Source organism: Bemisia tabaci, chromosome 3, assembly GCF_918797505.1.
Source record: "Bemisia tabaci chromosome 3, PGI_BMITA_v3".
NCBI lineage: Eukaryota > Metazoa > Arthropoda > Insecta > Hemiptera > Aleyrodidae > Bemisia > Bemisia tabaci.
This window is the reverse complement of record NC_092795.1, coordinates 61,827,027-61,852,544: the sequence shown is the minus strand read 5'-3', so window position 1 is coordinate 61,852,544 and position 25,518 is coordinate 61,827,027. Positions and strand designations below refer to the sequence as shown.

At 42.0% G+C, this 25,518-nt stretch overlaps 1 protein-coding gene across 4 annotated transcripts in view; it reads left to right on the top strand.

The window, feature by feature from the left end:
• Window positions 1–25,518, top strand: part of LOC109034480 (uncharacterized) — an 84,320-nt gene that overhangs the window by 29,292 nt on the left and 29,510 nt on the right. For 2 of the 4 annotated variants that reach the window (XM_019047665.2, XM_019047666.2), the window contains exons 2-4: window positions 5,954–6,113; window positions 11,553–11,661; window positions 12,236–12,309. In XM_019047665.2, coding sequence (XP_018903210.2) covers window positions 5,954–6,113; window positions 11,553–11,661; window positions 12,236–12,309 — 343 coding nt within the window. Of the gene's footprint in view, window positions 1–5,657; window positions 6,114–11,552; window positions 11,662–12,235; window positions 12,310–25,518 lie in introns of those variants that run through there. The other 2 variants (XM_019047663.2, XM_072298986.1) reach the window with 2 other exon arrangements.

Below are 25,518 nucleotides of genomic sequence, written 5' to 3'. Positions count from 1 at the left end.
CTCGTGAACTGGTTGATCAAATCTATTCAATTTACGTGCAAATTGAAATTGAGAAAGCGGAAAACCAGTTTCTTACCGCAGATTTTTCTCTAGTTTCATCAGAATTTGTGGAATGATATGGAAACGAATAGTTTCTCAATGATTCCGACGGCCGCTCCAAACCTCGGGAGATAGTTTTTGTCTCTGAGAACTAGACAATTCTGTAAACCCATCGAAAGTAATTGGAATTGAGCGCTTTGTATGTAGAGACGAGCGGTAAGGTAGGAAATATAACAGTAGTAACAAGTTGAATTTGAAATGCTTTCAAAATTAACTGGAAAAATAATAATGCTTTTGATAGAATTACACAGGAAAATATGTCCAAGGAACTAAATTGAAAAAGAAATCGATAAAAATAGAAATTTTCGATAGGCGACGATTACTGTCCCGTGTGAAGATTCTCAGTTTTCGTTCGTATCTTTAGTGTTCTTCGAAAAAAATATTTTTTTAGGAACAATGTATTACCGTGATTAACGCAAGTGGGTCATCAATGAAAGAAAAGGCTTAGAATTACTAGAGCCACTTCCTGGCGCTTCGGATGAGTTGTTTGGCGAAATCACTCAATGGAAAAGTAAGGAAGGAAGGAAAAATATCGAAGTTTAACTGATGAATCAGATAGATGCATCAGATTAATGAATAATTAATGGAATCGTGTAGATAGATGATTCTATGCATGAAATAAACTTTCTCCGGTATAAGAACAAGCTCAACACAACTCAAGCCCTCTCACCATTTCCTAACTACACGCTCCATGCTTCCTCGTGTGATGGAAATCTTTAACCGATTTCGTTTGCTCCTAAGTTTCCGTTTCGCGTATTTTTCGTTCAATGTACGTTGTGGTGTAACTCACAATTAATTGAAACGACGTTCCAGCGTCCGCGTCGGGATTATCAAAATAAAACAAGATGCTCAGTGCAGAGCCTGTTTCATTCTTTGCATAAATAAAGGCAGAGTAAGACTTAGCAGACTAAGCAAGAGGAAACTGGTTCTATTAGCAATCCCTTGTACGCAGGGCCGAGGGCCGGATCAGCGCTCAGGGACTCGCGCCCGCGGTGAAGAGGGCTAAAAGGGCCCGCACATTGCGGGTTGTATACACTGTAAATTGAAGGAGCGTTACGTTTCCAAGAAAAAACGAGTCCCAGATGCTCTCCTTTTGATCCTAGGAGATTCTTTTTTTAAAAAAAAATACTGATGAAGAAGTCTTGAGGCTCCTTTGAATAGAACTTCAGTTTTAAAAGGCCGCACAAATTATAATTCCTAAAAGCCAACAAAATTTCGACCTCAGGTTGCTGAAAGCTCATTAGGGGCCTAAAACCTGGAGTTTTATGACCCTATAACATTGGCTGGCATACAATTCTCGTATAGCCTCATCCCTTCAGAATAATATTACTACGAATCGTTTGTTATTCGAATGACAGTGATCATCGTTTAATTGGTTTTGTTCTCTCCGTGTGAGAACCTACCGATCACCTTCTTCATCACAGTAATTAAATGTCATTATGTTCTTCTACCATGATGCTGGTGCTGTTAGTGCGTTTTCCGCGTCTCTGAGTGCCGTAGTTGTCAAATATCTTTAAAATGTACGTATTTATCGTCTAATAAAAGAAAGTTAAAAAAGATACTTTCACCTCCTTTTTTTTCTTTTTTTTTTGAAAAACCACTGTGACTACAACTATCTGAACCTATTTGAGCGAGAGACCTTGATTTTGTCCTGAAGGTGCTCTCAAAATTTAATCGGAAAATTTCACAACATTAATGGCACTTTCCGCGAACGTTTTTTCAAGACTCGCTTGATGTGATGTGCTCAACGGCGTGCATCCAACGCTCCTATGTCTAATTTTCACTCAACGCTTCGCTCGAAAGACGTCACTCATCAAGGTCGTAAAGCTACACACTTTTTATCGTCTCGTTTTCTTGGAGCTTCTCTTGCGAATAATTTCATGGACTTTTTCATTTTTGATCAATGCTCATAAAGTTACTTCTTGGATTGATGTTTCAACCTTCTTGATTAAGCGTGAAAAACTGCGCTCAACATAAGAAGGATCAATCGGATCGCATTTAGTAGAAAGCAACCACCGCATTTACAGTATGTTTACAAGATCGTGCAACTTCTTATTTAATTCAAAAATATTTAATATGTGTACAATTTTAAAATTTACATAATTATTTTCCTAAAAAATTAACAGGGTTGCCAAAGTCAGGGAAAACCGGGAAATGTCTGGGAAAATCTGTTAAATCACCTTAATTTGCTTTCTAGAATGGGTTTGAGGTTTCGAACAACAAATTTTGCCGGAAAACTATTATAAATTGTGCCTTCTTAACCATCCGTCATACATATATCTTCAATTGTCAGAGAATTTCACCAAAATATGTGTCCGGGAAATCAGGGCATTTCATTTTCTAAATTCTGTGGCAACCCTGAATTAACATTTTTTTGGTGGACAGCCATTTCTATTCTAGGAAATTCTTTAGATAATCATGAAGACGCAACATTTTTACAAAACTGTAATCGAGCTGGTTATTTTTTGCTAAATGCAATCCAACTGTTCAGCCAAATTTTTCCCTAATCCCGGTCGGTGGCAATTTTTGAATCACGCGAGCCCTAAAAAAAAGGCACGCATCGTTCTTTTTAATATGAAATCATGAGAGTAACGCGTGGCGCTTAACGCCGGAAGCGCGAATGCGCTTCAAAGGGGTCGGGCCGCGAAGCGGTCAGGGGGCGCCCCCCTCGTTTTCATGAAAAGGAGGAATGCGAATTGTAATTTGCTGTCTGCTTATCCGCTACTTGCTACTTGATCATCGCGTAGACTTTGGTGCCGCGCGCCGTTCAAATGAATGCCAGGGCGAAGAAAGGCTGAACGCCTTCAATATCGTGCCTATGCAACACGGACATCCATAGAGCACGTATAGTTGCATCAAGGCGCTATTATCAATGTCGCGCTGTGTTTGTTCTACGCAGCACTTACTAGACGGGTCTTGTTGTATTGCTGCTTGCAAAATGATCGGGAATAGTCTTTAATGTCGTTATTGGTCCATATTTTGAGGATTTATAGCATTACACTTTTTAAAAACACCAGTCATTGATCTGTGAGAAGAAAATAATGGAAAACCCTGAGACACTACGAAAAAATCTATTCATTGAATTATTATAGATGGATTGAAGACAGATATAGACGGACTAATAGTTAGACGGATTTAACCACAAACAGCCTAGCTAATTCAGACGTTGTCTAATTTCCACTTGTGTTTTATTTTTTAATCAGGAAACGAAGTAACACTTGACACCTGCAATTTTGTGAGTGTGTACTTCACCGTCTAGGGTAAGTTCATCGACAATTGAGAGGCGTTGAGTAGTTTGACACACAATTAAGCTGCATCATGTTAAATCTCGGGTTTCAACAAGGACGTAGAACGTTTTTGAATGGGTTGTTCTGAATCTCTATTGTTTTCACTTTTGGTCACGCGTTTTGCTTTGAACTTTCGTTGCGCCTTTTGAGCACTCCAGTAACGTGGCGTGCTTTGCGATACGTAGATTGATCCGCCATTTAATCCTATGGGAAAGGATTGATAAGCAGGGTGTTCGTAGCGAACACCTTACTGCGTGATTCTTTACTATGACTTCAAATGGGGGAAAATATGGATAATCGATCGTTTACGCTTCGCTACTGGAGCACACACGTTTCGCGCCTCACAAATCAGATTCTGAGGAAGACTTTTAAATTCGATCCAGCAGCTCGATTTGGCATTGATGTTTCCTTTTCCGACAATTATTGGATTTAACTGTCCAGGCGCACGTAATGTAAGGAGGTTTCATAACAGTTTGACAGTAAGCAATCGTATCGGCCGGTCCGCAGACTTGTTCAGCTCTATTTCGTTTTCGTGGTGTCCATTGTAGTGCAATTATTATCACGGTATCACACTGATAAAATATTGTCCCTCGCAGTTTTTATCAGTGTGATACTGTGATACTCTAATTGATGCTCTTGTCGTTTGGCGCGTCGGGAATAATGCTGCAAGTGCGTCTTCATGATCAAAATCTTATTAAATTGAAGAATAGTTTAATAAAAAAGTCTTTAAACTTATGCTAAACTTTAAAACTAAATTCTTTTGTCAGGCATTTTATGCATCAAGATTTCAAATCAATCAATCTCAAAATTGCATTATTACTCTTGTCACAGAGATCATCGAATCTGCACATTAAGGGAGGAAAACTAATTCTAAGGCAAACAAACCCAAGATCTGATAAACCACGATTATTTGCAAATCGTTCTCTATGTGAAATTGTACAGGACTCTAAAAAGGTAGAAAAGGCTTCTTTAATAGCGGGCATACCATGTTTGCTCGGAGACAACTTCGAATTCAACATTTTGATGAACTGTTCGATTTTCAAATTCTTCGTCCTATGTTTCTGACTTTCATTCTGAGGGTTTATCATAGAGTTTTCGTCAACTGGATAGTTTTCATTAGCCGCTTTATCTGTGATAAGAATTGCTTTTACATAGGGTGATCCGCAATTATATTAGGGTGCGCATTCTGTGCAGAACTAAGTCTATCTTTAACGGTGGCGTGGCGTGAATGATCTATCATCGATATTTCCCCATTTGAAGCTATGGTAAATGATCAATTAATAAGGTGTTTCGCGGACACCCTGTTTATCGATCCTCTTCCATGGGTTTAAATGGCAGATCAGTCGATTTATCGCAAAGCACGCCAGGCCACTGGTCATTGAAGAAAAGAGGTCCAGGCTTTTTTCCGTATTTTCTCTTATCATGGAGATTTCTTGGATCTCACAGGCATTGTCTTCGATCATCATCGCGTCGGTTTTTTGTTTTGACATCGATTCCCCTCGTCGCACGATCATCGAATCATGGCTCTTCTGACGTAAGGGCGTATTTCTATTTCTACATGAGCCCCGGAAACCACGGCGTTATACGAAGATCAGGGCTCTCGTGGAAATTTGAGATACGCCCTTACGTCAGAGCGCAGAGGAACAACGAAATCTACATAACGTCGTCGTTTTACCTCACAAAAGAACATAACTACATTTCAATGTTGCCCAATTTCCCCTCGCTAATTGCATTTTTACCAGAAGAATCATGGGCTTTTCTAGCTGAAGATTCCACTGATTTTTCTTCTGATCCCATGCGGAAATCGGACACATTTTTGACGAAAATTGCATAGGCACACTCTTGTCAAATATTAAACTTGTTGAGTCAATTTTGCAACCTTGGATTGAAGTGCTCCTTCGTCCAGGAAACAACGACGCGTGCTCTGCCGTGCTAAGGAAGAACGCCGTATGAGCCCTCAGACGTTGCCAAATTTCTTTCGATAAAAACCGAAATTACCTGGGAAATTTGTGAATGTTTTTTTCAGACAATATTGTACGCAATTGAATCGTAAATATGTGAAAATTTCAAGAAAAAATGTGTATGCCTGGTCATTGAAAATACATATTTGATGAAGGGGAATTCGGCAACTCTCGAGTGTTGGCACGGCTTTCTTCGTTAGCACGGCGGTGGTGTGCAAGTGACCCATTGCACTTGATTATGTGGCGAGAGAGTGGCCGGATCCAAGCGAATCGCATCCCATTGTTAGCGGCAATTTCAAGGCTTGTTTCTGCACCTCAGGTGGAGCGTCCGCGTCGCGAAGAAGTGCTCAAAGAACCTTCGCAGTCGGAAGTCCAACGGGACGTGCGCGGTTTTGGCTGATGCGGCCGGAATCCAGGCCAGCGAATTAACTCGGCGGCACGCGCCGAACCGCGAACGTGCGCGGGTACCTCGAGCCACCCGATAAAAGACTGATTGTTTCCGATGGGCACCAAAACGGCGTCTTGGTCGTCGGTCAGCGGAGGGATGAGCGTGGGGAGCAGGTCCAATTCCAGCTCAAGCTCAAGCGAGTTCTCTCTGTCCGGCAGGTCGGCGTCGTCGGGGCTGTCCTACCCCTCGGCCTCCATGGACCTGACCAAGTTCCACGACTCGGCCCACGCCCACGACTTCCAGCAGCCCCTCAGCAGGATCGTCATGGTCCGCAAGATGGAGCAGAGGACCTACGTAGCCGCCAGCAAGCAGGGACAGGTAAATACTTTTCACCATCTCAATTCAATCACCTTCGTACATGGCAGTGGCGTGGCGTCCTTTGCGATATATCGACGGTGAAACTACCAAACCACGTATCTCGTTTGCGGTGTTTAAAAATCTACGCTCGCATTTTATTTTTCAAGTAGACCAAATCAATATCATTCCTTGAAATTTTCACAGAATTTTCTCCGCACGAAGAGGAAAAATCACAGAAATTTTCAAGACTGGACGTTAAGTAGTTTTTCATTTAAAAAATAAAGTATGACAGGAAGTCTGCGACGTCGGAAACCGAGATACGTGGTTTGGTAGTTTCACCGTCGATATCCATTGTTATGCCATTTAAACCTACGGAGAAGTATCTATAAACAGGATGCTCCCAGCCAACACCGTAATAATCGATTCTTTACCGTAGGTTAAAATGGCATAACAATCGATATATCGCAAGTCACGCCTCGCCACTGATACACGGTGTCTAAGATCGGGAAGAACGGGAATAACCAAGATCCACCAGAAGAATTTTAGGGTAGATGCTTCTCAAAATCTTCTCAGCCTCTTCAAAGAAATGTGAGGAAATTCGCTAAGTAAGTGCGTAAGACGTATTTTTCATCTATATAATTGTAATTACATCAACTTTAGGGTGGGAGCAGCTCAGAATTAATTCCTCTCAAGACCTCTTTTCAAACTTTCGGGGGAAGGCTTCCAGAAATATCGGAGACCTCTGAGTCCCCCTTTGATGCTAGAGACATCATCCAAACATTCCTTTGGTGCTAGGAAAGTTTTGTGAATTCTTTTCAGCAGAGATTATTTTTATGTCCCTAGACCCCCTTTCATGAGGTACCCTTCTGCCCCTACCACGAAAAGCACCCAGTTCCGCTCATGTCCTCTAGTGTGTGCAATTTCACGCCTCATTTTCACAGAGTATGGCACTTCTGCCTTAATCGCAGTTGTCTCGGAAACTTCAAATCCATCGAAAGCATTTGAAGAGTATGGAAATTTAAAATTTGGTCATAGAGCCACCAGCTTAAATTGGACCGCGTTCAGCAGAAAGGAACCAAGCCACATCAGTTTAATCCTTTACAAGAGAGCGTATGCGCAGATTCCTTTGAAATTTTTCAGGAATTAGCTTCGCACTGTGTAAAAAATTTACTGCATTTTGCATAAAAATCCGTACAACCCTTTTCGATTGCGCCACAGTTTTGCACAGGTTCAGTTTCGCACAAATTTTGTCAGTGCACAATCTTGCAACGTCTCAACGCAGATCAGATTTAAAATCTTTTGCCGCAGCATCTTCGATGACGTCTGTATGTTTTTAGTCCAATTATTTTTAAAGTAGTGGTTTTTAGTACCATGAGATTTTAACCAAAAGTGTTCCTAATTTTTTAAGTAGTTTTAAATGTTTTAAAATGAGTAGTAATTTTACTATAGTTAAAAATTACCGCGGCAAAGACAGCATCTCATATGAAGGCTTTAAGTATTACAAATTTCGCCCTCAAAAGTCCAGTATTCCTCTCTCATTTATTTTGTGTAGAATCGTAATATTTTTCGAATTATTTGACCGTGAAAAGTAGAGGTTCTGCAATGTTACAACATAGTGCACTAAAATATAGCAATGCTTACCTTAAAGAATCAAAAGTGTGCGAAAAAGATAGACTGCCCCCTTTTTTTGAAAGAAATTAAATTGCCCAATTTTTGGCAACAGCTGATGTGGCTTGGTTCCATTCTGCTGAACGCAGGTGGCACAATTGTGCATGGTGTCCTTCTCTGCAAAGAAACCTAGATGTTTTCGTTCTTTAGACGTTTTATTTGAAGAATTTTTCCTAACTTTGATTTTATTATCATGCAGATAGTTTTTACTCTGCATGTATCAATAAGGTAAAGTTGTATCTCGTTTTAACGTTTTTGAAGGGAATTAGAAGTAGAACGTAGTTTCTGGCGAAACTTTATTTCGAAAAACGCGACAACGATAAACGACAGGTTGGGCCTTAAAAAAGGGGAAGTGTTATTTCCGGATACACGTCATTTCGAGAAGTGTCATAACGAAATTCTATTGTAGCTGGATTTCCGTTAATTGATGGAAACGATTGCACGACTTTTGCAACGCCTGATGGTACCTATTTAAGTACCTGGTTTTGAATTTTCACTCCTCATGTATGCAACGCAAATGCTGAACAATTTTATTCTGAGAGTATATACTGAAAAAAAATGACTAAGTGCAACACTTTCGTTAATTTTAATGTGTAATTGTGTACCCCGTGACGACAGCGGGTCGATTTTTGAAAGCTATGGACAAAGCTGTAGACAAAGGAAAATGGAGCGATCCTATCGATGGAAACGAGTGAAGGTTGTAGACTAAGGGGAAAAATGATGGACTAACTGCAGTGTCTCTCGAGGGATACGTACTGTTAGTTAGTTTTATACTTACCCCTTTGCGTCCATTGCAACCAACCGCTTCCACCAATAGGATCGCTACTTTTTCCCTTTGTCTATCAATTTCAATAATCATCCTGCAGCAGTCACCAGTCGCAAAGTGTCGATAGTTGACAATCGATATTATTCCATTTGAAGCTGAGCTGCCGTGCTAAGGAAGAACGCCGTATAAACCTTCAGGCGTTGCCAAATTTCCTTTGATAAAACACGAATTTCCTTGTCAACTTCTGAATATTTTCATTCCATTTCTCAGATAATTTTTTTCGCGATTTCACCTAAAGTTCCTGAAAATTTCAGGGGAAAATATGCATCCCTGGTAAAAATTGGCAGTAGAATGTGTGTTCCAAAATACTATAGACCTAAAGCCGGCTGTAAGATTTCCAGTAGCTTCTGGAGCCGGCTGTACAATTTCTTATAGCCTTTAATAGCCGATGACGATTAAGCAACAGCCAGACGATAAAGTTCATGCTAAACGTTACTAAATACGGATACTAGGACTTAGTTAGTTTTTGGACTACCGCTCTCTTTTTGTGCCGTAGTATCTTGATTTATTTTACGAAGAAAGCTCCGTACTTTTGAAGGATGCCCGCCATTCCTAATATGTTGGAGCGCCTTCAATTTTGTGCGATACTGTGCAATACCTCTGGTGTGAAATAGTTGCTTCAAGCGCCGTGGTACGCTGCGGCGCGGCGCGGCGCGGCGCGGCGAGCGGGCAGCCAGCGCGGGAACGCGCATTGGCGCCTACAAACCTAACAGGGATACTTCACGCATTGCGCAATGCGTGAAGTATCCCTGTTAGGTTTGCAGGCACCAGTGCGCCGCCGCTCCGCTTTGTGTTAGGCTCTAATATTTAATCTCGTGGAGTCAGCGTTGTTCAACTCATGACTTCGAAATGTTTGCACACTCTGTATGGACTATTCTCATTTTAATTGATGAAAAAAATGTGTTTTAAAGGAAAATACAATGTGTGTTTTGTAAACATTAAGGTAGTTCCGTAAAAAACTTAATGATTTCTAAAGCACACGAATTTCTACACAATTTCTTATACCCTTTTATAGGCAATGGCGATAAAGTGTGAAGCCCGGCGATAGGCACTATAGCCCGACTGTATACTTTTTTATAGCTTCGTATAGCTCGGCTATATGATTTGCTCCGCTTTCTACAGCCAGCTATATGATTTTCAATAGCCTTCTTTAGTCGGCTATAAAAACTCCTATGGCATTTTGAAACGCAGCTCCTATCGCCAATTTTTACCAGGGATATCTTTACTCAAAAATAAACATTTTATCGATGGAAATTTGGCAACCCTCGAATGTTCATACGGCGTTCTTCCTTAGCACGGCAATATGGTAAAGAAGCGTTCATAGAGATGATCCTTGAAAACGCCCTGATAATCGATCTTTTTTTGTAGCTTTAAATAACAGGTCAATCGATCCATCGCAAAGCACGGCACGCCACTGATTTATTTTTTTGAAAATTTTAATGTTTTAATTTTTTTCTTTTCTTATATCCTAACTAATTTTGACATATTTGTTTTCGCCGTTATAAATGTGCATTTACAAATAAAATAAATTATTATGATTATAATGTGCAGTCTATCAGCCTCTCTTTTTCTCTACGCTCGAGGTTAACACCCGCAACAACGATGACTACGTGCAAATTTTGGGCAACTTATTTTTTTGATCATGGTTTTAGAGGTTTTTTCCCAATTTTTCATCTTGTGTCTGCTATTTTTTCGTGTGTTTTCTGGCGTCACGGACACAAATACATGAAAGCAGTTGGCATGCACGGAGCATGTTATTATCACCTAAAAGGGAACGCGATGTAGCCAAGCCGGAGAGGAATCTTGAAAGAAAGCTGGTTACAAAATTTGAAGAGAGTTAGCGCTAAAAACTCTTACGATTATTTGTGGAGATTTTGAAGTATTGTTAAGACTTCTACTCTAGGTCTAAATGAAATCTTGAAAATGGGTTGGATTAACTAAAGCTTGCACCCTCGTCGCCGGCCCGTCAATTGGACATATAAATGCGGAAAAGAACTAAGTTGCACAAAAACCCTATGCATTTAGGTACGTCCTTTTATCATAAATACGTTCAATTAGCGGGCTAGGAGAAGCATGAAGTATCCGCATTTCAAAGATCCCATTTTACCGCGTGAAGATGGCCCATTGGAGAGGAGTCATTTCTGCGCTGAGCCCTTCAATTCTAGGCGGCATGGCAGGAACAAATTGATTCCTCTAAAAGATCAAATCTGTAATCGCAAATTTTTCGCTTCTACCTTTTCTGTATTATAATACTCCAAGAGAAAAATTTTCCCCTGTGTAAAGTTTTCACCACTACAATTCATAATGCCGCATACCGCTTATACTTCTTGTGGAATGAACGTGACGTAGAATGAAGTGGCTCCAGATAGAATTGAACCATAACCATTACCAGCTGCCGGACACATGCTTGCTTCAGAGCATCATATAATACACTCAAAATTTGCCTGAAATTTGATTAAGAAGCAGCAAATGAAAATGCGCCCGTAGTTTGAATTTTATACAATTTTAGGCCCGGTTTTTTATGCCAAATTATGTTGGTATTATCAACCACCTAGGGGCCGTCCATAACCTACGTCACCCAATACTGGGGAAGGGGGGGGGGTCTAGCCGTGGATAATAATGGGTGACGGGGAGAGATGAGGGTTCAAGCCAAGGATGAAATAAGCTTTCCTGAAGGCAAAAAAGCTGATAATGTTCGTTTGAAATTTTACCGTATCTACCGATTTTTATCGATTTTCTGCGTTTTCCCCCTAAAAGGGGGAAAGAACAAAACATATATTTAATACTCAATAAAAGAAACTCATCATGTTATTAACGCTGCAGACTATATCTACTGATTTTTATCGATTTTCTGCGAAATTTGAAAAAATGGATGACGTAATTTATGGACGGCCCCCTAACGTGGTGTTGTTATTGTATCGTAGATGTGAATGTTTATCATTGATATTCTGTGTTTGTTTCATCAGGGACCCAAAATTGAAACGCTAACGAAGGAAACCGTTCAAACTTTCAGAGGCAACAAAACAGAACGGAAAGTGACAACGTCGGAAAAAAGAGACGTCTCTGCAGAAATTGGTAAATATTTATTTTAATAATTTTTCCAAGTTCCTGTTGTAGCAATTTTTAGAAAGCTTTTCTGAAGTAAACATCAGCAATGAACAGAGAATGAGGGGCTGATAGTTTCGGCGCTCATTGGGAAGTACACAATAAAAAATAAGCTTGAAATGTTTGGCTAATGCCGTAGCGGCTAGTTAATGTCCATTTCAGAGCTGTTTTCAGCCACAATTTTCAATCCTAAGAGAGCGTACCGTAATATTAATTAAGTCAATCCAACGAAATTGAAGAGGAAGAGTCTAAAAAATTGGTATGAATCTTCAGAAAGTAATATTTAATGTCATCATAAATGTGTCAGGGGAATCATGGAAATGTCAGGGAATTTCATTTTCCAAATTCTGTGGTAACCCTGATTTTTACGAGGAACCCGACTCCACAAAAAATTCCCTGACCCCCGACGAAATTCCCTGATTTTTCCCGGTCGAGTTGCATTCCCTGACTTCTCCCGATCGCCAACCATCCTGAACTTTTTCTCCGCCAGCGTTTAGAAGAGCTGGTCGCCGTGTTAAAGAGTTTCCTCTATTTCCAATTTCAGGAGACGCAGCGAAAGAACTGATCAGTCTCTCACGATCGACCTGTTCCTCCCCGGAGCTCACTGTCGACCCGAAGGTACGTAAGCTCATCATCATTCTAATTGTACTCAATGCATGCTCAATATGCACATCACTGACCGAGACCCAGCGACCGAACGGTGCTGCGGCAGACAGGTCGCCCCCGCACCTTTCCCCCTCGCACCCAGACCCCGCCGGATATCCGTGGACCAAGGGCAGGGACTCCATCCACCCGTTGGCCATTATACTCGGCCCGTACACCCAGCACAGCGTCTCAGACGCCACAGGAATGACAAAGGGCTCGCGCTGCGAAAGGGAGGTGGAAGAAGCTTCGTCGGATGCCCGGGAAACGCAACTTTTAGAGGCGAGAGCGGCCCAGAGAAACAGAGGTCCAAGAGGGAGCGCTGAGAACTTGCCAAGGCGTGTAAGCAGAACCGCAAGCGGTAGAAATAGGAGCTATTACTCGCCCATCAGGAGGAACACCAGCCCGAATAAAAATCAGGGCTTGACCAGGGCGCAGCTTGAGGCAAAACGACGAGAAAGAGAAATTTCACGCCAGCGACAAGTAAAAGAACAAGAGCAAGAAAGGGTCAAGGCATTGCTGCGCCAGAATGAGGCGAGAGAAAGGGCAAAAGCACAAAGAGAATTCGAAGAGGAATTGATCGAACGGAAAGAAAGGGTTAAAAATGCAGAATATGAACTGCTGAAGGAGCAGCAACGGATCTTTGCGGCTGAAATGGAGCGGCAACCGTCCTATCGTACCTATCACCATCAGTATTACTAGACGTCACCTAAGTCAGCATTGTGGGAGGGGTCCAAGTCCAGGAGGAGGCCTGCGCTCATGGTACAGGTGAGAAAGCCTCCCGGCGAAATAATGGACTTCTTGAGAAGTATTGAAACCAAGCATTGCGAAACATGATCAGGGTGTCTACTAGTCCGGAATTTTCGGAAAGTCTGGAAAAAGTACTGATTTTTTAAGGGCGATCCAACGGGATAGAAACTGTGGATTGATGGTCGCCTGCGAAAAGACGTAACACACATGGAGCGGTCGTTCGATTGGCGGGCAGGGTGTCCCTGCTCAAAATGGTGAATACAAATTGGTAGAAATTCAAAGTCATGTGAATAGAATTCCAATTCATATGAATAGAATTTCAACTCATATGAATAGAATTTCAACTAATATGAATAGAATTCAATTCATATGAACAGTATTTCTTCATCCAGTTTTTGCCAACTTCTATGACTAGAGATTTCAACTCACGTGAGTTCAGCGTTGAATATATCGTGTCCGATATCTCAGAAACTAGTCACCGCATCAAAAAAATCATAAGAACAAAATGTTTTTATTTTCGAAATTTACACATCATGTCAGTGCCACCTGGCGAGAAACAGCACCTCTGAGAAATGAAAAAATTGAATTCATATGAATTGAATTTTTCTTGTTTTATGAGTAGAATTTTTTCTCAAATGAGTAGAATTTCTTCTCATATGAATAGAATTTATTCTCATATGAGTAGAATTTCTACTCATGTAAGTAGGAAGTTCTACTCATGTGAGTTTGCAAATTCTGAATAGCCTATACTTGTCATTTAGGAGGGGTGGAGCTGTCCAATTGCTATTCTCGTCTTAATCTTCATATGTATTACAATAACTAAATACGGGAATGTTTACAATAAATGATTTAGAGTTGACAATTTTATCGTAAACTCACTTGAAGAATGGCTAAGTTTCATATCTGCGCGCAGATTTTCAAACAGTCGGTTCTGAACTCGATAGAAGTCCTCATTTAGCAGTCCCATAAGATACCGTGGAAACCGACTATCCTCGTCCTAACCAATTTGTTGCTCCTAGTGTGATACGAATTTCACTGTTGGCCTAGCATAGGATCACCCTATCTATAGTTTTTAGATCGTTGGGGCGTTCAAAAAGTTCTGAATTACGGAAGTTCCGCATGAAGGTCCGAGTTTTCTCCTTCATACCACAAGTTGTTTTCAATAAAGCCTGGGAAGTATGCAATTATTCCCTGCGCGTTGATTCTTAGAGTAATATTTGCCTGCAAGATTGCGACTGTGCAGTCAGTTAATCTTCAAGCACCAGTGAAATTTTTTGTCGCAATTCGAGCAAGAATTTCAAATTTTCGAAAATTTTAAAATTTCGTCAAATGAAAGTACTGAAAAATTACGGAATTTTTATTTTAAGGAGGTATTGAATTTCTGAAGAATGTATACTGAAAAGGTATTGCAAAAGTACTAATTAGCCTGTTTTAGTAGACACCCTGATAATATTGTATTCTTACGCAAAGGAGGGGCTCCTAGTTGAATTTCCTCAACTTCAGGATTTTTTGCTCATTGAGGATCATCATGACATCATCATTTGGCCATTTCCGGTCTATTTTTAGATCTAATACTGACCTGAACATGGGTCTGATGGCCGATCTTGATGGAAAATACGATTTTTTGGCATTCGACCGCAAACTGTGAAACTTGCATTTTTCACCAGGCCCATGCTTAGGCCAGTATTAGACCCGAAAAGAGATCAAATATGACCACATTACAATGTACTAGGGGCCTGTGGCCGCTGCGCGGTCGCCAACTAATGAAGGAAAACTACACGTAAAATATTGCAGAACGACCAGATTCAAGTTATTCAAAACCCGAAGCGTGCACTCGAAAGGAAGCGTATTTATCTCTAATTGCAACGTCATACATTGCAACGTTCTTTTTAATCAATGATGTCTCTAAGAAGCTACACACAGTTTCACTCAAAAGTTTCCGCGAATTTTCCTTATTGATCTCAGTTAAAGGCATTGAAAATTTTGATGCGATATTTTCGTTCGTTCTCCTTTTTTTTAAGTAATAACAAAAAAAAAAAAAAAAAAAAAAAAAAAAAAACGAAAAAAAAACTAAATAACATCCAAGTTTCTGTATTGTTACGATGAGGATATATATTTCCCCTTTAATCATGGTAAAAACCGGGGCAGAGAGTCAAAAACGATGACACTCAGTCCAAGTGGGAAAGTTAACGAAGAGCAGGCAAATATCCAGGATCCTTCCAGGATTGCAGGCTCGCGTTATACACTGGTTGGATACTGTGTCCGCCATACCGCAGGTGGTGGGTCTGAAACCTAGAAATTACAACGATTATAGCGCGCACCGTGCTGTGCATGCAATTCGTGAAGTATTCCTACAGTCTAATATGCGTATTACGCCAATTGACCTACTGCACCGCGATTGGCGCAATGCGAGAAGTATTTACGCAGTCTTGCAGGCGCCAACATACGCCCCACGCAGACTGCACTGTTTGGCGCAATGCGAGAAGTATTCCTACAGTCTTGCAGGCGTTAATATGCGTTTAACGCCGGCCGCACTGTGTTTGGCGCGATTATTCGAACTCACTTTAGGGTATTCGTGGCATCGAAAAATTAGGCTTGACCATGTTGTGTTTCGACGCTGTATGAGCATTTCAACGTTGTATCTTTTCTCCTGATGAAATAATTTTTCTGAGAATAGTTAGGAAAGTTCTCTGTAATTTTCATTTTTTTAGATTGAATGGATCATTGAATAAGGTACGAATTTAAGAACTCTGATACATGATTCTTCACCAAAATTTTACGTAAAATACGATTCCCGAAGCAAAAACTACCGAAATCAACTCTTAGCTGAGATACGAACATTTTTATTGTACGTTGGTCAGGGGAAATTTGATTTGCCCGGTCACAAGAGGAGCAGTTGTTTATCTTGTTTATCTATATTTCAATAATCAGCCCACTGGGTACCTTCAAATCCGCCTGCGCGCGGGCTGCTTGTTGAAATAGACATAGGCGAGTATGGAGCGATCCCATTGGTTAAAATGGTTGGTTCCTATAGACTGAGGGAGGAAACAGGGTCTCTCGCGGGTTGCCGTTAGTTATTAGTCTATTACACTGAAAAGAAAACTCCGGCCGCGGAAGCCGTACTTACGAGCTATACAGGGTGATCCAAAAGTCCCTTCCACCCCCGCTAACTTTTTACCTAATTGAGGTAAAGATTTAAAACTTGGGGATATTCCTAGGTCAAAGGGAGCTACTTTTTGGCCTCCCTAAAGTTTTCAGGGGGGCCCCCCTTGGGGGGGGGGGGGCAACGGCCCCCAACTTTTAATTTTAGAATGGGAAGACCCCCTTTGTGATAGCTCGTTCGAAAGAGCATAAAAAAAAGAAAACTTTTCGCGCAAACCCAAAGTCAATATCTCAAACCGTTTCAAAATGGCGGCCGGTTAAAGTTCAAAATGGCCGAAAATTCACACCGGTTATTTGTCGATGGATTTGCGCGAAAATCGGAATGTAGGGGTATTTAGACACGAGAAAAACGAATTTGACGTTAGATTTTAAAAAAAACCGAAATTTCCAAAATGGCCGCCGGTTAAAGTTCAAAATGACCAAAAATTGATTTTTTTAGAGATCTAAGTTCAAATTTGTTTATCTTATGCCAAAATACTCTCAAATTCCAAGTTTTAGGCAAATCCATCAGCAAAAATCGAGGTGACAATTTTCGGCCATTTTTAACTTTAACCGGCGGTCATTTTGGAAATTTCGGTTTCTTTTAAAATCTAACGTCAAATTCGTTTTTCTCGTGTCAAAATACCCCAACTTACCGATTTTCGCGCAAATCCATCGACAAATAACCGGTGTGAATTTTCGGCCATTTTGAACTTTAACCGGCCGCCATTTTGAAACTGTTTGAGATATTGACTTCGGGTTTGCGCGAAAAGTTTTCTTTTTTTATGCTTTTTCGAACGAGCTATCACGGAGGGGGTCTTCCCATTTGAAAATTAAAAGTTGGGGGCCGTTGCCTCCTCAAGGGGGGCCCCCTGAAAATTTTAGGGGGGCCAAAAAGTAGCTCCCTTTGACCTAGGAATATCCCCCAAGTTTCAAATCTTTACCTCAATTAGGTAAAAAGTTAGAGGGGGTGGAAGGGACTTTTGGATCACCCTGTATACATATGTATAGAAGAACTACCGGCCGCGTTCCGGACTCGGAGGCCGAAAGTTTCGGGCGTAGTAGCCGGAGTAGTCGAAGCAACGGCGCCAGCACCCGGAACTTTCAGTCTCTAAGCCCGGAACGAACGGTATGTCTACATAACCCGTAACTTTTTTTTCAGTGTATCTACCTTCTTCGTCCATTGCAACCACCTGCTTCCATCGATAGGATCCCGATCCCTCCATATCCCTTTTGTTTTCTTCGTCTATAGCCTTGTCTATTTTCAATTATCGGTCCGCAGGTTGGGGCAGCGATGTAAAACCGCTTCCACCAGTAGGATCCCCTTATATCCCTTTTGACTTCCTTTGTCTATAAATTACAACAATTTTATCTTTCTTCTTCGTCTATAGCTTTGCCTATCAATATCAGTTATCGGCCCGCAGGTTGGGGCAGCGATGTAAAACCGCTTCCACCAGTAGGATCCCTTCATATCCCTTTCGACTTCCTTCGTCTATGAATTTGAGGAATGAGCCCGGCTGATAGCCGCTGGACTCGGATGGACGTTGAGTTGCGAGCGAAGGAGGCCAACGGGTTTTTCATCGAAATTGGAGGCGAGTCACGCTCTCACCCGCCCGCGGGCGGAGTTGCTGTCGCCGGAAATCATCGGAATTTTCCCGCCTCTTGGGACGCACCCGCGGCTATCCGCGCCCAGCTCCCTGGCAAACCTGCGCGCTGCGCCTTGCGTCCGCGCTCGCATCCAGCTTCTGGAGCCGATGCAGCCGATGCAGCCGATGCAGCCGATGCACTTGCCATGTCCTTGGCTCCAGATTTCCTCGCCAAGTTTTGACGTCGTGTCGTGCCGGGGCCCCGTGAGACGGACCAGACGCCAGCCAGAGGACCGGCATTCGGCCGTCCTAACCCCTAAGTAAGGATGCCGTATGAGCCATCAGCCGTTGCCTTTCCTCAGACAAATCACGAATTTGCAGGAAAATTCGTCGACTCCGATTTCTCGGCGGACTTCCGTCGAAATTTTATCTATAAAGTCTGAAAATTGCAAGGGCCAAAAATTAATACATACACAAGAGTTGCCCTCGCAGCACTCTCTGGCGCTCTGCGACGCCTAACCGCCACAAAACTCGGTCCTCCCACAAGTCATCAGGGAGTTGGCGCTCCCTCATCTCATCCAAAACCCCCTGTCGCCACCCTTTCACCGGGTGTCCCCTTCGCGTCTCCTCCCAGGAGGAACCCAATCAAGCATCTTTTTTGGCAGCCTCTCTTCCGTCATCCTATTGACATGACTACCAGTCAAGCTGTTTAGTCTTGACATCGAAAACGATGTCGTTTTCGACCTCCATGCCAAAAATTAATAACTTTCCCTACAAATAAATATGAAAGCCCTCGTTTTTAGGGGGAATGTAATTTTTCTGAAAACCCCCATGAAATAAAGAAAGACGCTCATTGCTTTTAGATTGAGCGTAAAAGGAAACCACCCACGCCTAGGATTTGATAGTCAGCAGCCCGAACACACCGAGACCCATGCGGCATGTCGGAACTTTCCGGAAAATCGAGTTTCTCTCAGAAAGCTCTCTTTTAATTCGCAACGTAATAGAGCTCCCTCATCAATTTCGGGCTGAATGTAAAAAAAAAACACTCACAAAAAAAAACGTCCACATCAGGAATACCTACCAACCTACCACATATCGTCACTTTCCGGCCAAAGTATCACAAGCGCCATGCGACATTTAAAAATGTCCGCCTTTTTTTTTTCATCGGAGCTGTCCAAAAATTTCACTGAACTTTCTTTGTGCTACCAATAAAACTCAGTGAAATTTTCAAACAGATTCAACTAACAATTTCTCTGTAAAAAAAAAGTTTTTAAACGCCGCACGGCGCTTGCGATGCTTCGGCCGGAATGTGACGATATGTTAAGCTGACTTAGTTTCAGTAGGTTACTGCAATAAGGAAAGACTAAGAAAATTTCGACTCGGTTGAATTTGAGCCTCTCTAGAGCTACACCCATGAAATTAACATTACGTATTCACAAATTTCAGAGATGAACATTTCACCAGTTGTAATTTGGCAACATCCTATCGTTGATACTGCGTTTTTTCCCTAGCACGGCAGCTTGGTGGTACAGCAATAATTACCCGAGCAGTAAGTCCTCGGGACGGCGCGCTTCTTCCGGCGAGATGCGGTGGCGGTGCCCTCCGCCAGCCGGGCCATCAATCTCCCGTCCTAAGGAAAAACGCCGTATGTACCTTCCGTCGCTGCCAAACTTCCCTCTATAAAACGCGAATTTTCAGGAAAACTTGCCACTGTTTTTCTTCTGATGGACTACCAGATAAGGTGCAAAGTCAAGTAGTTCGACACATGTCGTCACCTTTCGGCCAAAATATCATAAGCGCCATGCGACGTTTCCAAATTTCCGCCGCCATTTTATTTTCTTACAGAGAAATTGTTCGACGAAGCTGTCCGAAAATTTCACTGAATTTTCTCTGTGTTGCCGGCAAAATTCAGTAAAAATTTTAAACAGATTTTTCTGTGCAAAATAAAATGGCGGCGGAAATTTTGAAACGTCGCATGGCGCTTATGATACTTTGGCTGAAAGGTGACGATTTCATCTTAAGCCTGTGAAAATTTCAATGTGAAATATTCACAACTTTTCTCAGAAATTTATGTTTTATCGGGGGAAATTTAGCAACATCCGGAGGGTTATACGGCGTTTTTCTGCAGAACGTCAACATTCGACAGCGGCGTCCCCTGTTGGTTTTCCGGTTCACCGACATGTTTATTGCCCCCGTCACCAGCGCCTTCATTGTCCGCGTCGCCGCAAGTGAACCGTTCGATGTTACTACCGAACAAGTTTATTTCCTCATGATCTCCGAGCTCCATAAGAATACCTGTATTACAGGGCCCTTCAGGTAAGCGAGATGCTCGGTCTCGAACATCGACCGATTCAAGTGCGAGCCTGAGCAATCGGAGTCGGAGCTCATCGCAATGCTGCTAAAGAGAACGCCGTAAGAGCCATCAAACGTTGCCATATTTCCTTCAATAAAAGCCTGATTTACTAGGAAAATTGCGAATATTTTTCTTTAATTTTCTCAGACAATTGTGTTCGCAATTTTATCTAAAATGCCTGAAAATTCCAAGGAAAATCACGCATAATTTTCTTCAAAAGTACATGTTTTATCCGGTGCAATTCGGCGACTCTCGATTATTCATACGGCGTTCTTCCTTAGCACGGCAGGATGGAACTCCCGTCTTTCACGCAGGAATGTGGCGCCCCTCGGCGCGGGGGAGTCGTTAGTTCAGTGGCGTGGCGCGAATGATCGACCATCGATATCTCTCCATTTGAAGCTATGGTAAAGAATCGATTAGTGGAGTATTCGTTGCGAATACCCTGTCTATCGATCCTTTTCCATTGGTTCAAATGGCAGATCGATCGATACATCGCAAAGCACGCCACGCCACTGAGTTCTATCGATCTTTAAAATTCTGAAATGGTATATGATCCTGTAAGAGTCGAGGATTTCCGGTTTGGTACTCTTTGCTTTTAGGCCTCGATACAAGATCAGGTTCCCGAACCAATCCCCATCCAAAAGTCGGAATTTATCAGTCCCGAAATCGTCACTTTGCTTCAATTTCAAATGCAAACTTGGCAGGTATTCAGCCCCACCTATGCGCGAAAAGTTAGACTGGATAAAGAAGAGGACTCTGTTATGGGCTTCAATCGATAAGAGATTTTTTTGGATCATGGGGTTGAACCATTGGAAAAATAGAGAAACAGTGTTTTTTGAGGAATTTCTCTTACAATCAGAAGATCAGATCGCTATCCCTGACTCTTGCAGGAAATTACTTATTTCAGTCAAAAAAGATAAAGTCAATAACTTTGAGCTTTGATGAATCTGACGATAGAATTTGGTCGATCCCAATCCCCATGTTGTTTCGGATTCTCTACTCCCTTTTTCCGAACCTTACCGCTCTGTAGGCCCGTATCACACCATCAAAGTAGAGTTCTCATAGTGACTCTAAATTTTGAATTTCTCAGCCAGTTCTACATGAAATTCTTTGAAAATTTCAAGATCTGATCTATGATGTGTCCCAAACACATTGATCACCTTCAATGATTGTCGGGCCGACGATTTTTGAGAGGCTAACAGTCAACAGTATCAACGAGGAGTCTTTTTAAGGGTTCTACTTCGACCTCTGATACGAGCAAAAATTCCTTCGGATGATCTTCCTTCGAATACTCGCAGCATACTCTGGCCTTTCTCCGTTACGTACCTATAACATCAACCGTCGAATACCCGCTTCAAGCGTCCAGCCCACGTACAAACTGGGGCTCTCAAACTGGCACTAATTCGTCTATTTCTCAGCCATTTCTGCACGGAATGCCTTGAAAATTTCAAGATCTGATCTGTGATGTATCCCGAACACATCGGTGACCCTCAAAGATCGTCGGCCCGACGATCTTTGAAAGGCAACAGTCAACAGTTCCATGGATGAGCCTCTTTGAGGCCCCTAGTTTGTAGATGGGCTGGACGCTTCAAATAAGTGGGATCACAGAAAGCGCCACAGAACCTCCTATCTGTGTGCGCAGTCCATCGAATAACCCCCGTACCCCATAAAAACTTTTTTCTGCCAGGAAACAAACCATTCTCCGAGCTCGGATGAGCGTCGAGTGAGGCCAATAAACCGGGCGCGCTCATCAATGTCTGAAGTACCCGATTCCTGATTGGGCATTGTAAAAGACTCCACTTTGAAACTTGCAGCCGGTCTGTCGTCATTATCTCTTCGAATTGGCAGGCTTAACCGTAAACCCGTAACCCATCGGAATGAACCGATCGAAAGCTCCTATCACTGTTTGGACGTTGCGTTGGTCATCGCGCCGCACGGTGGATCGAGCAGGGTTGCCAGCGACCGGGAAAACCGGGAAAAGTCAGGGGAAAAAAATCAACCGGGAAAAGTCAGGGAAAGTCAGGGAATTTCGGTGTTGGTCAGGGATTTTTCTGATTTTTCGTGGAATTAGGCGCGGGCGGTCTCGAGCTTGCGTGGCGGGATCAACTGGATCAATTTCACTTTAACACACTGCGTCAGATCCATACTTAAAAGTCAGGGAAAAGTCAGGGAATGGAAAAAAATAATTTGGCTGGCAACCCTGGACGAGTCGATGAAAGAGGTCGCACATGAATTCTTTTACTACTGCAAGAGATGTTTATATCTTCGAATTTTAAAGTTTTAGGGGTGCTTTTCAAAGTAAATTTTATGGGGAAACCTATAGGGCCACTTTTAAGACCTCGACGTTTTGTAATAGTGGAGTTATGAGCATTTAAATGTTTTCAAATTTTGTCCGACTTCTCCCATTGACTACTTCCACTGTGCGCCGTTGCGTTGTTCTTGCCTTTTCGTATTCGCTCCGCTCCCTAGCTCGCTTACTATTACTAATAACCATGGGGCTCTTTCCGTTGTCTTCCAAGAAATTCTAATCTTTCAAGATAGTTTCGATGCCGGCGTTCGTTCCTTGAAGGCTTTGAAATATTTTTTTTTTACATTAATTGGACTACATTTTGCAATTTGGAACTATACATTCTGGCTTTTCTGGAAAAACACTTATGTGCATATGGAAACTAATGTCACATACGTTGTTTTTAAACCGGGCTAGAATTTACAGTTCCAAATTGCAGAATGTAGTCCTATCAGGAACTATAGTAGAGCGCACACTGCATACTGCATAGCGTAGCACTAATATTTATTACGTTGTTTCTTAACTGAACCAGAAATCGTTGTTCTTAATTGCGAAATGTAGTCCTATTGTAATAAGATGCTTGTTCCACCTATTTTTTTTTATCAATTTATGCCCGGACCAGCGGGCTGATTATCGAAATCGATAGACAAAGCTATAGACGAAGAGGACAAAGGGAAAATGAAGCGATCCAATGGGTGTAAGCGGGTGCGGTTGCAATGAACCAAGGAGGTAAGTAATAGAATAAATGAACGGCAACCAGCGAGAGGCCGAATAGTTGGACCGCGCTAAGTAGATAGGAACCAAGCCCCATCACATCAGATATAGCCAAATTTATTCGCGCAATTTAATTTTTTTACATGAAAACGTTTGCGCAGATTTTGGTGCTTTCAGTGAATTTTCTGCTTAGTATGAAGCAAATTCCTTAAAATGTTCAAAGGAGTTCGCTTTAACGTTCTCTTGTAATAAATTGAATTAATATTAATGTAGAGACTTTATATAGTCTCTTAGTTATATTTATACATAACTAAGATTTTCGAAAATATCATTCTTTTTACTTTTCAATATATAAATTGCCCCGGTACATTCGGCAATAGCTGATGTGGCTTGGTACCTCTCTGCTAAACGCGGTCCACTTAGTCCATCATTTTCTCCGTTAGTCTATAACAACAACCAGGGCCGGATTAAGGGGGTGGCCACATGGGCCGCGGCCCATGGCGGAAACTTTAGGGGGGGGGGGGCGGCAAATTTTGCAATTTTTTTAAATGTAGGTATAAAAAAAATGGGATTCGGAAAAAAAATTATCAATGAGAGAAAAGGGGACAAAATCTCTCTTTCCTGAGAGTATAGTAATTTCCAATTTTGTTGTTTTTTGGTGATACAAGAGACATCATTTTTAATTAGTCGAGTTAAGAGAGGGACTAAACACGCAATTTGACCTGGAACTCAGCGCAGAGAAGGATGATGACGAGGACTTGAGATGAAAAGGAGAAGCCCTCGGTGCGGCGGTCGGCATGTAACACGTATTAGCGCCTACAAGATTGCATGAATACTTCACGCATTGCGTCAGATACAGTGCGGTCGGCGTGGAACGCATAGCGCCTACAAGACTGTAGGAATACTTTCCGCATTGCGCCAAATACAGTGCGGTCAGCGCCGAGCGGCGGCGGAAGTTAAAATTATTAAACCAAATTTATGTTTGTTCTTTTTTATTTTTTCGTTCAATGCTTACAAATGGAAGGCCTTGTCCACGGAGAGATAGGTTTACGGAACATAACTTTCGCGCGAAGTTCCGTAAACTTTCGCAAAAAATGTGTCTAACACGAATAAACGCGTTTTATGCACCCCTCTCCCTCCGGCACGGTCACTTGATGGTTTTATTGATGTTTCAAAACGAATGAGAAGGGGGCGACAAAATACAGGCGGCCCATGGGCGGCAAGAAGGTAAATCCGGCCCTGACAACAACCCGTTTCAACGGATAGATCCCTCCATCTTCCTTCGTCTTTTTTGTCTATAGCATTGTCTATCAATTTCAACAATCAGCCCGCAGGCTTAAATGATAATAAACCGGGCATAATTGGGGACCGGACCGCACATTGGGCAGGGTCAGGAAGCCTGGGCCTGGGCAAATCATTGTAATCCCTCGCAAGGATCCATTTCCAAAGTTTTACTAAGTTGCAATTGAGAATTTACAGGTGTCTGAAATTTGATGAATTTCGTGTTTAAGTGGAAACTACTGAGTGAACTGAACACGAGGATACCCTTGGTTCATGAACTGAACAATTATTGGAGAAGATAAGACAAAATGATCTAATCTGCTAAAATACATGTGTTTAAGGGGGAAATGCCGCCAGATGACGTTACTAGGCGGTGAATTTTCTCACTTTTAAATCGATTTTTATACTATTTTCCATATCAGAAAATTTGTTTAAAAAATACAGCGAAATCTGCTCTATAAGCACTTGCAGATGAAGCAATAAAAAATTGTCATGCAAAATCTCCATTCTCTTAATTTTCGCGGTGTCGTTCTTTAAAGACGTTCTTTGACGTTAATCAAAATGCTTCATTCTTACTCGTACAAGGAGTCCAAGGGAAGGAGCTGTTTAAGAAGCGACTACAAATACGGCCTACGTTGGGACAAGTATTTCAATAATTTCACAACACAGCTGCCTCGGTCATGTTCCAATTGAAAGTGGGGCTCGTTGAAATTGACTCAAATGAAATGGTTGCACTTCCCTCTATCGCTTGGAGGCTCTTCCCGTGGCGCATGACGCTGCGTCCTGGCGCTTGGCGTCATCAAGTCTCGCTCAGTGGCTTGATTATTCACATCGATAGACCAATGTGGGTTGATTATTGACATCGATAGACCAATATATAGACAAGAAAGCAAAAAGGAAATGGAGCGATCCTTTCGGTTGAAACACGTGGTATTGTTATCGACTCGGTGAAATATGATGGAAGCTCTGACTGCTTACCTCATTTTCCCATCAAAACCACCCGTTTCATCCGCTCCATTTCCCCTTTGCGTTTCTTTCGTTCCCTCATGAGACGTCAGTTGCACAGGTGTTGA